The sequence below is a fragment of the Thunnus thynnus genome, chromosome 6 (assembly GCF_963924715.1).
Source record: "Thunnus thynnus chromosome 6, fThuThy2.1, whole genome shotgun sequence".
In the NCBI taxonomy this organism is placed as follows: Eukaryota; Metazoa; Chordata; class Actinopteri; order Scombriformes; family Scombridae; genus Thunnus; species Thunnus thynnus.
In genome coordinates, this window is record NC_089522.1 from 5,527,305 (window position 1) to 5,542,514 (window position 15,210).

The 15,210-nt window shown below is 38.8% G+C and overlaps 1 protein-coding gene across 1 annotated transcript; it reads right to left on the reverse strand.

The window, feature by feature from the left end:
• Positions 1-8,659: 8,659 nt before the first annotated feature.
• Positions 8,660-13,504, reverse strand: si:dkey-8e10.3 (serine/threonine-protein kinase SBK1). Its single transcript, XM_067591390.1, has 4 exons — positions 13,269-13,504; positions 12,001-12,163; positions 10,995-11,197; positions 8,660-9,341 (listed from the first exon to the last, which is right to left on the reverse strand). Exons 2-4 carry the CDS (start codon positions 12,161-12,163, stop codon positions 8,709-8,711), a joined length of 999 nt encoding a protein of 332 aa, XP_067447491.1. The 5' UTR covers positions 13,269-13,504; the 3' UTR covers positions 8,660-8,708.
• Between the last annotated feature and the right edge of the window lie 1,706 nt (positions 13,505-15,210).

Consider the following 15,210-nt stretch of genomic DNA (forward strand, 5'->3'; position numbering starts at 1 on the left):
TCATGATGTAGGATTAAGTCTGCTGTGTGGCAGAATCTGAAATAGATACAGCGGAGACATAGTGATCTGTACGTGAAAGAGGGGATGGTTTCATTCTGTGTCAGGGGCCACTTCTCCACAGCATGGACCAGTGGGGCCTAGCAGGGCCAGGGGGAACTCTCTGGGGTCGATGATGTCGTATACCATATAAAAGTCTAATCACTATTTTTAGAATATCTCTGGAACGCTGCATGCTAGACGCTTACTTTAAAAACTGCCCTGCAGTGTACTTATCAGCTGTTGCAACAAGCTATAACTTATATAACTTCTTATAATCCATCCAGTGGTTTGATAATCCATCAAGGAAATATTGTGTTATTTTTGGACACTTTTAAAAAATTATAAAGGCAATCATTTTATGTTTTATGTACTTATTTATTCTAATATTATATAATAATATAATAATATTGTACCAACAACTCTTTACTGTTTTGGTGAATGAGAACACTGGCAGCCATATTGAATCTTGCTTGTCCAATCACAGGTTGTGTTATTGAAAACACACTGTGAAATAGCAGCAGCTACGCCCATATGCAGTGGTTATGTTACGTAAGCAATGTTGTCACCGTGGTAGTGACTTGTCAGTCACAACGTAGCCACGCCCTAAAGCATACCCTGCTCTACCGTCAAATTTCAGCCTCTCCGGGGCTGAAAAATATCAGTAAACTGTTCCCTTATGAGTTTATGGTCTCAATTGCTGGTTTCAAGTTCAAGTCTTCTTCAATACAGCATGATGTTCATTTTGTAAATTATGGTCCCATTTAATTTAAATTTGACGATAAAGCAGGGTATGCTTTAGGGCGTGGCTACGTTGTGATTGACAAGTCGCTACCACGGCGATAACATTGCTTATGTAATGTAACCATTGCCTATAGGTGTAGCTGCTGCTATTTCACAGTGTGTTTTCAGTTCACTGAAGTTAATTGTAACATTGTCGTCACCTAAAAACAGTCTTGTTAAGTGTTTGGTTGTAAGACCTATCAATGAGTCGTATGATCAGTTTTGCTGGTGAGTACATTTTGTTTTAACAGTTTTAGGCCTGTTTTTCGCTAGCGAAAATTAGCATTAGCATTATCACTGTTAACCATAGATTGTAAATGCACCGTGCTAACCACACTAGCAGCTAGCGCCATGATCAGCTCCACCCTCTCATCCAAATATGGACACTTCTGGCTCCAAAAATCAAACATGGTGATGGCTAAATCCAAGATGGTAATGGTCAAATCACTACACTCGAGGCTTCAAAATGGCAGTTTGCAAACCAATGGGTGACATCACGGTGACAACGTCCATATTTTTTACAGTCTATGGTAAAGACATGTTCCTACCTCCATGCACACTTTGACCATTGAAGCATGTGCACATTACGCATATAGTGAAATGTGTGTTTTTATTCTGATTGGTGTTTTTATTCTGTTTACAAACATTTTATTACTGAACAGAAATTGAGGAATGACAAGATCAGCTTGGTGGAAGTGGCGTGACAGGCAAAAATGCTGTTTTCCAAAAAACTCCAGAAAAACACACCAAGAAACAAATATGGACAGTTTTGATAAAATTGTAAATAGTTTTGTTTTTTGTGCAATTGAGACTTTTTTTCAACTGAGGCCTTGAGCTACAAATGTGAAGATAATAATCATTTACACATAGTTTGTTTTTGTGGAAAATGGATAAAAAGTTGAAAAATACTTTTTCTTTTGACTTCTTGGTCTTATAACTTTTTATTATGTCATGTGATATCACTGCAGCATACATATTTAAATAGCCCATGTTATGCTGAAAAAATGGTATCAATTACTTGCTTCTTACTTACAGTACTGAATTTATACAAATGTTAAGAGGGTCCAGTAATAGGGAAAAAATGATCCCATTGTGTTGTTTAGTTGTTTAGTTATGATCAGAAGTCCTCTTTGATGACAAAAAGTAATCTTTGTCTCCTGTGATCCTCTAGCCCTCCTTCCACCTGGCATTAAAGGATCATAACAGTGTTTTGGATTGGTGGAGGAAGTATTCAGATCCTTTACTCAAGTAAAGGTACTAGCACAGAAATGTAAAAATACTCCATTACAATTAAAAGTCCTGCATGAAAATGGAAATACTCAAGTAAAGTACCTCAAATTTGTACTTAAGTACAGTGCTTCAATAAATGTACTTACTGTAGTTACTTTCCACCACTGGTGTTTGGCATGGTTTAGCCCATTATCCTCAAATCATGTTTACTGTATCATTTTCCAAATGACACACTTGTTTTGAGCCACACCAGCAGAGTGACTCAGGATCATTAGGTCTTTTTTTTGTCAAGTACTTCTAATATATTGAAAACTTTGGTTTCTGACCGAATAAATGCAGAACTAATGACATTGCCATCACTTTGTGTTAGTGTTTACTTTGTCCAAATAGAAAATGTTAGCATGCTAACACTCTAAGCTAAGATGGTAAATGCAGCTTTGAATATTCTGAAAAATCAAGGAATAGCATGTCTTGAGGTGAGGCAATTCTCAGACAGCTTTGACCAAATCTTCATAACCTCATTTTAAATATTCATCTGAAACACTCTGATCTGTTCCCCCTGCTAACACCATTCGCTGTGGCTCTCATTGTAATAATTTGTTCAAGCACAGATTGGAGCTACAGAATATGAAAATGATGAAAGTTTCTGTAGACACCTCATGCTGGCTTTTATGGAGGTAAGAGTCAGGCGAGCTGCTGGCTGTGAGAAAGGCCCCAGTTGTGGTGATATTCCATAACAGACAGTGTGGTATTATTAACAGTGCTCCTGTGTGTATGGTGCCATCCAGAAAGCCTGGTATTTGTGTGAGTGTGTGTGTGTGCGTGTGTGTGTACGAAGAAAGGAGAGACATGAACAAGAACAGTGAAAGAGAGGACGCCACAGATTATGTAATGTAATCCAAATTGGAAACACATGACTTCCTAATATACAGCTGATCTTCTTTCAACATGTGCTCCACACAGAATCAGAATCAGCTTTATTGACCAAGTATGTTTATGCATATAAGGAATTAGACTCTGCTTTCTAGTGGCTTTCAATACAAGTAGGTGAAGAAATAGATACATAGATATAAATGAAAACAACAATGGACAACAATATACAATATCTGCATAAAGGTCAGACTGTTTCTGTAACTTTTAATCAAATATACCAACAGTGCAAGGGTGTGCAAGAGTGCAAGGAGTGGTGGAATAAATATTGCATGAATAAAAAGTTATTTTATACACATAGAGTAGGTGGTTATATACAGTATATTCATGTATACATGGCTATGTAGAGTATATGCCTGCTAAAATGTATATTCGACAGTGATAGGCGATATGTCATTTTTATTACACAATGTGTATTTTAACTCTTAATATAAATAATATATGATTTGAAGGTACAGTGTATTTGGTCTTTTTTCTATTTTATTTTACAGGGTTAGTATACAGGGAATGTTTTCTGACATCACATGGCTGATATATCTGTTCACTAGTGTGATGGCTTGAAGACAGAAACTGGTCTTGCGTCTGGTTGTTTTGGCATACAGTGTTCTGTAGCACCTACCAGAGGGGAGAGGATGGAACAGGTTATGTCCAGGATGTTGTCCACTGCCATCTCTGACATTTTGAGCATGTTCAGCTCCAGGTTGTTGTACCCGCACTAGAGGATCAGCTGTTCAACCTTTCGTGTGTATGCAGACGGGCCTCCTGAAGTGCAGTTGGTTGTAGTTGGTGGATAGAGAAGAGCAGTAAATCATAACAGTAACAAATCACATGATAAACATTAGGGATGCACGATATTATCGGCATGTCATCGGTATCGGCCGATAAAGGCTCTAAAATGAAATATCGGTATCAGCGAATTCTGCCGATTATGAGCAGCCGATATGCCACCTTCTTCTCCGCCGCCTGACTGTGCTTCCCTCCACAGACTGTTTCACCCTGACAGTCCCGGTGCTTCCTCCACAGGCTTCACTTCACTCAAGCTGCCCGTCAGACCCGCTGCTTCTTCCCACTTTAACCTGAATAACAAACCCGGGGCTCAGTGCTCCACATGGAGAGCCGGGGCTAACGTTGGCTGAGAGGCTAATGCTCTGCTAGCCTCCGCTAGCCTCCACTAGCCTCCCAGCTAACGTTAGCCCCAGCTCTCCATGTGGATCCAACTGGAGCACTGAGCCCCGGTTTGTTATTTGGGTTAAAATGGGAAGAAGCAGTGGGTCTGACGGGCAGCTTGAGTGAGGGAGAGCCTGTGGAGGAAGCACCGGGACCATCAGGGTGAAACAGTCTGTTGAGGAGCTGCTATGTTCGGCTGCACAGATAGGAAACACTTCAGTGGACAGAATGTACCACTCTGTTTGGAAAAAACTTCTTCTTTTTGGTTTATAATTGGCAACCAGCGTATTAGGTGCATTACCGCCACCTTCTGCTCCGTAGTGTGGACCAGAGATTAAATCCTACACATTAATCCTGTCTGTCTAATAAACTCAAAGAAAACCACTGCTCCACCCACTTGGCAGGTTCATTAAAGTTTTAATGTTGAGCTCCTGAACTCCAGTCTTCCTAAATTCTTCCTTCATATATTGCCTTTCTTGATCATACTTAGTACAATCTATGCTTGCATGCATAATAGTCTCCTCAGCCAGCTGGAAAAAAATATGTGCATATATCGATATCGGCATCGGCAATCGGCCACGATGAGTTGGAAACATCGGCATATTGGATATCGGCAAAAAATCCAATATCGTGCATCCCTAATGAACATCTCTCATTTTATCCAGACAGGCAGCTTTGTACTAAAAAATAATTGTGTTCTTGTTCATGGCTGAGTTCAGTTAATAACTGTAACCAAAAGAATACCCAGAAACGGCCATTTTAGGTGATCTAGGTGGTTACCCAGCATGCTGCGAGGCAGAGGGCTGCCAAAAGGGAAGGAAAACATAATTAATTTCAGACACCCAATTTACTTTTAAACATCTGTAAAAATGACTTTCTGGGCTTGCATTTCATTTATACATGAATGCACTATTCACTCTGCTGCATACAGACCTGAGAGGAGTCTGAATGCAGGAAAGGGGGACACTCCGTTGAAGGGGATGTCAACATTACTTTTTCAAATATAAGCATACAGTAGGTAAGGTGGGCACTGTAAGCTGTACAGTGTTAGGAAAAAAGTTCAGTATGTCCGATAGTGGAAGTTTGATACCTATACCTCAGCCAGTGGAGGAATGACAGAGACTGTCTGGGAAGTTACAAAGTTAAAGACAGTCCTGATCAGACAATCAGAAATCTGCATAACGTTAAAATCATGCAGAGATATCAATAACTTGATTACTTGATGTTATGTAAATCACATATCCCATATGAACAGATCCAAGCCCTCAGAGACACCACTCTATATCTGGCCTATAGGGCCCCAAAATGTCTAGAAGGACATATCTATATACCTATCACAGGGATGATTCACTAATGTGATGTTTGAGTACTCAACTATCCGAAACACGACAGTCATGTAGATAAGATAAGTCCATGACCACAGTGCCTTTCATAACAGCACGCAATGATCTTTATTTAGCAGGTGAAGGAAATCGTGATGATGAGACTTATGATTTTAGTGTAGATGTAGTTTCCTGGAAATTATACAGATCTTTTTATTCAATCATTAAGAGTTTGCAAAGCACAATTTCTTGCTCATATGCAAAAAGTGAAGTTGTTTTTCTCTGCATGTGGAGCAATATTTTTAAAGTTCACAAGATTAATACACAGCTTGTAGTGCCTTGTTACACAGAATAGGCATGCAAAACATTATTTTAATCTTTTTAAATACTGAGTCTGTGTCAACGCCAACACAGATAGTTGGTGAGTCAAATGCCAACACAGACTTTGCGGTCGGATTTGCCTTAGCTGTATTAATGTTTGTATGACAGGCCCAAGGGTCAGGTGAAAGATGACCCTGGCAAGTGTAATGTCCTAAATATGATGCAAAGCATGAGGGGGACAAGCATGTTCGGGCCCTGGGCCAAGTCTGGTTTGTCCTGCCCAAGAGCCAACATGTCGCCTCCTGAAAGCACCTGTGGCACCCTGTTCCCAAACAAAAGCAGGACATCCATCAGTGGTGAGCCAGCCACAGCAGATTGCCAAGAGATTATTCAATGTAAAGGGGCTGAAGAAGGTCAGTGAAGTGGGCGAGAGGGGGGATAAAGACAGAGTGAGATCTGACTTAGGTCATGGATCTAGCTTAAAAGAGAGTAATATATTTGCCCAAGAGAGTGGATGAAAAGAACAAGACTAAGTGGATGGATGGATGATTTTTTTTTTCTTTTTAATTTTCTGTTCTCACAACATGACAATATATAGTATTTTGTGAACAATGATATTGGATACAACAAATATAAATTGTGTGGAGAATATGGTAATAAGTGTTATAACTGTTTACAGAAACGAGTCAACTGTTACCTGTGCACACTGTGCAACATTGATTTTTAATATACAGTTTAATTCAAATTTTATAAGAAAAAGGTTGGAATACTGAATTGAAAATAAACATGTAAAAAAAAAACAACAACAAAAATTAGAATATAACAAATTGTATCAGAAAGTGTGTCTTGAGACTTTTACAAAATGTTAAGCAGTTTTGTGGAGAATTGATTGGAGTATTGATTCACCCTTTGCTCTAACTTGTACATGCTGCATCCTGCATTAATATCAGTATTGTCAGACCATGAGAGGCAGGTGGGAAAAAATATCTCAGAGAACTGTGGTAAACTATAGAAAGTTTACATTTTAGCTGACCTGCAAGTCAACTAAACATACTAGAACATGCAAAGTCCACAGAAAAAGGTCCTTTTGGAGCCAACAATGCATATGATATATGAAAGTTAAAATATATGAATAAACAATCACCAGTTTATATTAGTTTGTACAGCCTCAGAGGGGAGCTTTAGAGCTCATTGTGATAGCTTGATACAGTAGCGCCACCCAGGAGAGAGGGTCCAAATTGCAGTCTGTTGCATTTAAGATGACGTTAGGCAATAAACAAGTGTATGCTGCCTGGTGCTTGCAGATTACAGTGAATCAAGAAACACAAGCAGAATGGTAAAAAAAATTAATCAAAAATGAACTGTTCATACTTATTCATACTATAAAAATGTCATCACACAGAGCTTTAAATATCAAACAATACAAAATGCAGCTGTAATGAGTTCATGTGCTGCATCAAACTATGCATTTTTTCAATGTACACACAACAGAGCATGAGCTGAAACTGAAATCCAGACTTGAGCAGAACATTATACTGGAGAACAACTATAAAAAACAAAGCGAATTTGACAAAAAATAATACCAAGGCACAAATAAATTGATTCACACCCTTTTTAGATGTTTCTCTCATATAAATCTAGTAATATTTAAAGGAGCACTCTGCTGATTTTACACATTAACATCGATTTACTTTTCCCAAGGAGTACTACTCAGCTTGTCAAAACAGTTGTATAATGTCTTCTGTGGCTCTGGAGGGAGCTTTCTAAATTCTGAGAAATCCAATTTTCTAGGGTTGGGCTTAAAACTTAAAATATTTAACAGAGCTGAGCTACAAATCTCAGGCATCCAAGGTAGGAAGGGTCTGACGCAAGACACTGTTGAGTTATGGCAGATGTAGAATTTAGTGTTTTTGGTGTTTGACTCATATTAGGGATTAAAGAATATCCATTCTTTTTTTAATCTGTCTCTTTTGAGTCCCAAACTTAATAGAAGTGCAATGCTAAAGGCCTAAACGCACTGGAAGCGTCTGACACGCGCGTTTTGAAGTACACCCATTGTTTTCAATGGCCGAACACGCACTAGAAGCATTATGAGGCGCGTCAAACTGCCTTGAAGCACCTACTCTGACCTTGTTTCGATTTTTGGAGCGTCAAATGCAGACCCAATACCCAAAGCTGTTTTCTCTGCAGCCGAAAAAGAGAGAGATAGCGCAAGCCAGCTGCGCACTACCGAGCAAGAGAGAGAGAGACAGCGCGGCGGTGGTCGAGCAATGAGAGCGAGCGGTAGTGAGAACAAAATTGCTGCATGAGAGAAATAAAACATTATATGCTGATGATTTTACGGCAGTTACATTTTAAAGCACAAATAAATAACCATCAAACAGTCAACAGATGATTTACTGTGGACACAGACGCTCTTAGTTTCAATTTAATTTTCCTCCTCTGCATTTCTCCTTTTCATTCATTCATTACATCCAACTAATGCAGCGGTTAATAGAAAGAACAAAATGAAAAACCTATGTTGGTTCTGTGGTTGGAATTTCAAATCTGATGTCTGCAGTGCGCCATAGAGCATCAATAATCAATAATAACTGATCAAATGACAAGTGTCAATTATTGCTTTCAGTGCGTTTGAGCCTTAAGTCGTGGAAAAAACCCTTTAATGGGCTATTTCCTTCTCTATCACTTTTACCTAGCACCTGTGGGTTGTCTCAGTTTGGATCCTCTTGTCAAAAGGACAGCAGAACACATGCTTCACCCCCACCCCTTTACATGATGTAAACTGAAATTGCATGCCAGATCCAGGCACCTATAATTAATAATTATTTAATAATATATTTTACATGCTGTCAAAGCATAAGGGCATTACAGATTAAATGAAGTCTGTTACTAAGCATCTCCATCTCTCCATGCCCAGGATTATTCCTTGGAAGTGCTAACTTTTTCTTTTTCCGCTGTCTGCTGTTGCCCGTCCCCATGTACCTTCTTAAGCCAGTCTTTCTCCACATAATCTCTCACCTCCCCAACTGTACACCTCTTTCCTGCATCCAGAGCCAAGAGCTTACTAAACAACTCCATGGCTTCTGGAGTGAACCTTTTCCACAAAGGAGGAATCTCTTCCTCGATGGTAGGCCTCTCCTCCATTCTGCACCAGTCGGCAAACTCCTGGTAGAAGTCGTCCGAGTCCATGCAACGCTCCCAGGGGAAGTAGCCTGTAAGGATGCAAAAGATAACCACCCCGAAGGCCCATGTGTCTAGGCTTGGCTCCACGCTAAGTGGAGGAGCTGTGACTTCTTTCTGGCCCTCCGTCAGGGCAACACTGCAAAGCTCTGGGGCCATGTAGGGCAGGGTTCCTGTGATGAAGCGTATCAGTGTGCCTCTCTTCTGGGCCAGGCCAAAGTCTGCCAGCTTCACCTGGCAGCAGTGATTGTCCAGCAGGAGGATGTTCTCAGGCTTGACATCACGGTGGACCAGGCCATGGCTGTGGATGAACTCCAAAGCGCTGGCAATTTGGAGGACACAACGTTTTACAGATGACTCCGGGATACCCACCTGGAACAATTGGACAAAGGACGTGTAGTTTTCCAAAAAGTGAAGACATACAGCACTCAAGTGTGGACATATAGCACTCATCACAAAGCACCACATGAAGAAAGAGAGGCTGAATCCAAATGTCCACCCTCCAGACTTGTGGGCTGGGCTCTTGCTGATTTCAAGCATAAGTACTAGTGACGTCCTTACTGTCATCACGTTTTCAAGACTGTAAGGCCACACCAGCCCCTGTAAGCCCTGCACTTCACAACTTTTATACTATCACTTTTTTAAAATGCATGCATATATTTTTTTCTTCATATCTATACACATTTGTATGGTTAGATATCTCTACAGGGTGCCTAGGCTATGGCCACAGACCTTTATTGCATGTCATACCCGTATATTGCTCTTTTGTCTAATTCAATCAGTGAAGTCTGCACCCCAAGTGGACAATTTAGAACTCTGACGTCTCTCCAGAAGTTTGCAGAAAATCCACAATTGATGAACTGTGGATTTAGACAGCTCTAGACAATTGGGGACTTTCTTGAAATGCAGCCATTAAGTCTGCAAGTCCTAACACTTTGATTCAGCCAAAAACCTTCCCACTATCTTAGGGACAACAGGGAGATATGAAATTATTCAATAAATTGAACTTTTTGTCTTTGCACGATCACATTTACTAGAGGGACAGACTGAAAAAGGACTCAGCACACTGATCTGCGCTCTTGGTTTGTGTTTGTTGACAAGGTTCTATCTCTTGTACCAACAGCTGAAGCCAGCGGGGCCAAAGGGGCAGTGTGCAGATTTGGTATACTCCCTGGAGATATCAGACTGATGTCAAAACATAAACAGCAGGAGCAGATGTTTTTTTGTGCAGAAGTCTCTGCTCTGTATGGATTATTGAAGTAAAGGCCTGTGCTCCACTAGTTCCAGCACCTGGTACTGACAGCCCACAGCTGTGAGGGATAACATGTCATTTTTGAATATGCTTAACAGTGATAGCCTTGCAAATGTTGCAGGTAATTTGTTATTTTTACTCTACTGTCTTATGTATGAAGTCATAAAATGTTTTACTTTTTCTGTGTTTTACAGAAGAAAACACAAAATGTGAAGTGAATCGTCCTCTGGCTAGAAGAAAAATTGAGATTTTATGTTTTTTGGCTCTGCCCAGCCCTAATACTAGGTGTGCCCAATATGACTCTAGGGATGACCATGTCAACAACTCTTGATGGATTGCCACAAAATTTTGCACAGACATTCATGACACCCCGAGGATGATTGCATTGGGGATCCCCTGAATTTTCATGTGGCACAACCAGCTGGTAAACCTTTTTATTTGTCCAATACTTTGGTTTATGACCAAATATCTGCAAAACTAATGACATTCCCATCAGCTACAGCTGTACTTTGTGGTATACAAGCTAAACATATGTGGCTTCAGAATGCCAGCTAAACCTAACAATAAGGTGAAAATGTTTTTTTTTTTTTTTTCAAAAATTCAATATTCATCCATTACTTTTAATTTTGACCAGCTGTGCTGTTCCTCAATTTCCTTTTTGGATTGTGGTGAAAAATTGGCCATCAACAGCACACTAAAAAATTGCTTAGAAATAGTGTGGAGTATGGATTTCGTACAAAGCCTTAGTCTTATTTTGACAATGTTTGACTCACCTTTGGCTGAATGACAGCAAACAGGTCCCTCCCAATGACAAGCTCCTGGGCAAAGCAGTAGTGCTCATTAGACTGGAAGGCAATGCCAAAGAGGCCCACAATGCAGGGGTGACAGGATAGGTGTAAGGAGATGCAGTACTCGCGCAGAAAGCCCTGCAGCTTAGTCGAGGCTTTGGGCATCACTTTCAAGGCCATGGGAGTCCCTGCAGATCATTGGCTGTTATTATCAGTGTTCATGCACATCTTCTTTGTTTCACTAAAGAAGTACAAATTACACTTCAGTGTACTGATATTAGGTTGTTGCTGTATACAAAGCTTTTCCACAACCTCCAGAACTTCTCCCCACCATCCCAATGGTTTTCAAATTCAAAGCCTCCAGGCCTTCAGCCAGCCAACCTCATGTCAGCTTGTGTTCTGGCATGACTCTTTTTCTCTCTGGCCCGTCTGAGGTTTGTGGAGTCACCCATCTTATTTTTGTTTTTCAAGAAGCACTTCTTCCAACACTCTACTCACTGTGTCTGCTTTGTTCTAAGGTACTTCTCTCTCCTTAGCTCTTAATTTATTTCCAGTTTTCAGAGATTGGTATGCTTGCTCTATTTTAGGATTACAGCATCCCCAAGCTAAATTAGTGGTAACAGCAATAACATTACATTATAACAGTATGACAGCCAAGTTATCTTACTGCATATTTATTTGAAACATTAAAATGTCAAGATAACTTAAATTAAACAAAGAACTTGATGTGTTAGAAAATGTGGTCATCGTCTATTTTTCTATCTATCAATTTGTTCTAATTTTTTTACCAAGACAGCGTAATGTTGCTAATACTGGAGTCATAAAACACCACCTTTTTTTCTTGGGGAAAAGTGCCTCAGATCATAAAATATTTCATGAGCATGGTTATATTAGTGTAATTGGGGATTCGGTACAAAAACATCACACACTTATTACAAAGTCTCTACTATCTCTCTACTGTAAGAGATTAGAAATCAAAACAAAGTTATACCCCTGAAGCGATGCGTGACCAGCAGCACTTTGCCGTATTTCCCTCGGCCAATCTCCTTGATAATGTTGAAGTGTTCCTGGATCTCCAAGTTACTGAGACTCTGAGCCGTCAGCTCCATCAGCTCGTCGATCAGGCTGCCGTCAGCGAGGCCCAACTCGATCATCTTTACTCAGACACAAACAGGACAAAAGAAATACTTTTATTAACAGATGTTTTTTAGACTGCCATATGATGTGTCCCTTATATCATGATATATTGTGCCATAAAAAACAGAGCATTTCTAGATCAAATATCTTTTAGAACTACGTTTGAAAATACACATCAATTATCAATTGTTTTCCTTTTAGAAAAAAAATTACAGAAAATGGACATTGAATCAAAACTAATTTAAGAACCAACATTATGGATTATTTATGTCATTGTCAATGTATCCAATTATACATTAAATTTACAGTATATTAGTATCTTTGCCTGACTTATTTACCAAAGCATTCTGAGTGCTGAATTTCACTTGAAGTTTTACTAAATAGCATACACAAATATAAAAAAGCAATATTTTTTATGTGAAAAAAGTATACAACAAATATGACAAATAGATTTTATTTTTATTCAGAAATGATCCCACACTGTGTATTAGCCACAGTACTTAATATAGATGGTATTATTATATTTATATGCAATTTCTCAATTATGAATTCTATGCACAAGTTGAAGATAAACAATATTGTAAATGTTTCTATTATCACTTAATTTTTCATCTATGCAAGACATTTCCATGTTTTAATTTGATGAAAGATATTTTTTAAAGATTTAGTGTTGAGCTACTACACTCAACCTGACATCACCATTAATGTCTTGATTTTGTACAGTAGGTGCTGTTTCTGTTGGTACAATTAACACTTTCTTTACTTTGTTTCTTGTTGAATTTGCTTAACATAAAACACATATACATACTTCCATTAAAGCTAATGATACCAAATGAATGCATTTAGTTATTTTCATGCCATACATGTAATCAGCTACTTCCAACTACTTTGTCGTAATAATAACAATGAAATCTATATAACATAATGTGGATAGAGAAAAAGAATGAATGAACTTTATGTCAAAGTATTTTTAGTACAAGCATCTGTGATCAACTGTAATTTGTACAGTATTAATCTGACTATTAGAATAGTATGTTGTTAACAGCAAAGCAATAGTACAAAATAGTAGTAGTAATGGATATTATTTAATATGGTTAAATATTGCTCACTTTCTTGTCTTACCTTTTATTAGTCTGTTCCCAATGCAGTTACTGGAGTCTGAAATCAGGCAAACCAAACACACCAAATGACTCACACCCACTCACACCACCATGCTTACAGCTGACAAAACATAACTAATCAATATGCTGAAGTAGTGCAGGTTGAATGTCTGTCCTGTCCGTCCTCCACTTTAGCTGCTGCTGCTGCTACATGGATCAGCCTTCAGAGTGGACCTGAGCACTTTTCACTGGCCAGTATACAGCTCAGCTCTCAACTGCTACGACAAATGATTACAAGCTGCCTCTGCAAAGGGCACTCACACCCACCCACACACACACACACACACACTGGCCTACATACAGTATAATCGGCTACACACATGTGTCGGAGCTCTTATATGTAGAAAAGCATGAACATTTAGTTCCACATACACAGATAACAGCTCTCACTCATTTACACGTTTCTTTATAGGCCAACTTAGTTGTACTGTACTTAACAGGTTCAAGGGTATATTACTACTAATGTACACACACACATAAATACAGTATAGAGCTGCAATAAATTAAAAAAGTCTCTCTATCTGAAAGCCCCTGCTCCCAGTGATTTTAAAGCAGCTGCATACAGTCTTCCATGAATTTAGCCTACCAGCCACACTTGGTGATTTTAGCCTTTTAAAACTGATGCTAAACCTCTACAAGTCATGCAGGTGAATCTTTATAAAGATTTTTCTGACTTTTCTGCTGGATTAAATTAATAAAACATGAAGCACATGGACTTCAGAGACAAAATAGAATATAACAATGAAAAATAGCCTTTTTGATAAATTATTGTGACATGAAAACATTATAATATAGCACTATCTTAGTAACTAAGTATATTAACTCAAATACTGTAGGGTGATGATGTTTAAGGTACTTAATCCATTTCACATTTCCACAGTTCAGAGAGAAATATTCTACTTTTTACTCCACTACATTTATTTGACTGTATAGTTACTAGACAGTTTTTTTTTGTTTGTTTTACAGATTAAACAGTACATGAAATACTTAAAATAAAATCCACCTTGACTAACTACAACAGTAAAATGCTGCTTATTCACACATTAATGCATCAGTAATAATGATCTAATAGTATAACACCCACAGGAGGCATTTTCTGCAGTGCTTTAATTTTGATTCTTTAAATTGATTTATCTCATAATACTCACACTTACTTCTTAAGTAACACTTTCAATGCAAGACTTTTACTTCTAAGAAAGTATTTTTACTGTCCAACTGTTACTTTTACTTGAGTAATGGATCTAGATTTTTCCTCCAGCGTTGATCGTTTTGCAGGGATTTGTTACCACTTCACAAACTGAGCTGAGTTGTCTAAGTAAATGTATGGCAGAACTTAAACATATGAGTCTGATTCTCTGATCAGATTGCACATTGCATACTTTCACTCAGACATACTATTGACTGTATATAAATATGGACGTCATGACAGCTCCCCAACAGTGAAGCCAAAACATCTCGAACAACCCTGGATGGCTGGCTGCAGTATAGGTCATAAAACCTGCCCCTCCATTTTAGCAGATGGGACATGCGCCAAACTAAAAAAAAGTCAAAGTACACATCAAATAAATTTTTCCCAAAGATGGTTTCTGTCATTTTGGGTTCTTATCATGCTGATGTATTTTCAAGTGCTCATTTTTTTGATAAGTTTGTTTTAAATTAGTTATTTGACTATATAAAAAAGGGGTGTGACATCATGATTGACAGCTGTGACAGCTGCTCTCAAACTTCCATCAGGCGGTGGGATGGCTGAAGGGGCGTGTCTTGTGGGCCGTAAAACCCAAGCCCCTAGGAACAGCGCCGGGCTTTGAAGCCAATTTGATATAGAGGCATAAATTTATTACAACGGTATATGATGCTATTGGGCCCAAAAAGACTTATATTATTACATTACATTACATAGTGAC

Coding starts and splice junctions, on each gene's coding strand:
- si:dkey-8e10.3 (XM_067591390.1), bottom strand. CDS start 12,163: ATGATCGAGTTGGGCCTCGCTGACGGCAGCCTGATCGACGAGCTGATG. Junction 11,198..12,000: donor GGTCACGCATCGCTTCAGGG/GTATAACTTTGT, acceptor AATGATCTGCAG/GGACTCCCATGGCCTTGAAA. Junction 9,342..10,994: donor TTGCTGTCATTCAGCCAAAG/GTGAGTCAAACA, acceptor CAATTGTTCCAG/GTGGGTATCCCGGAGTCATC.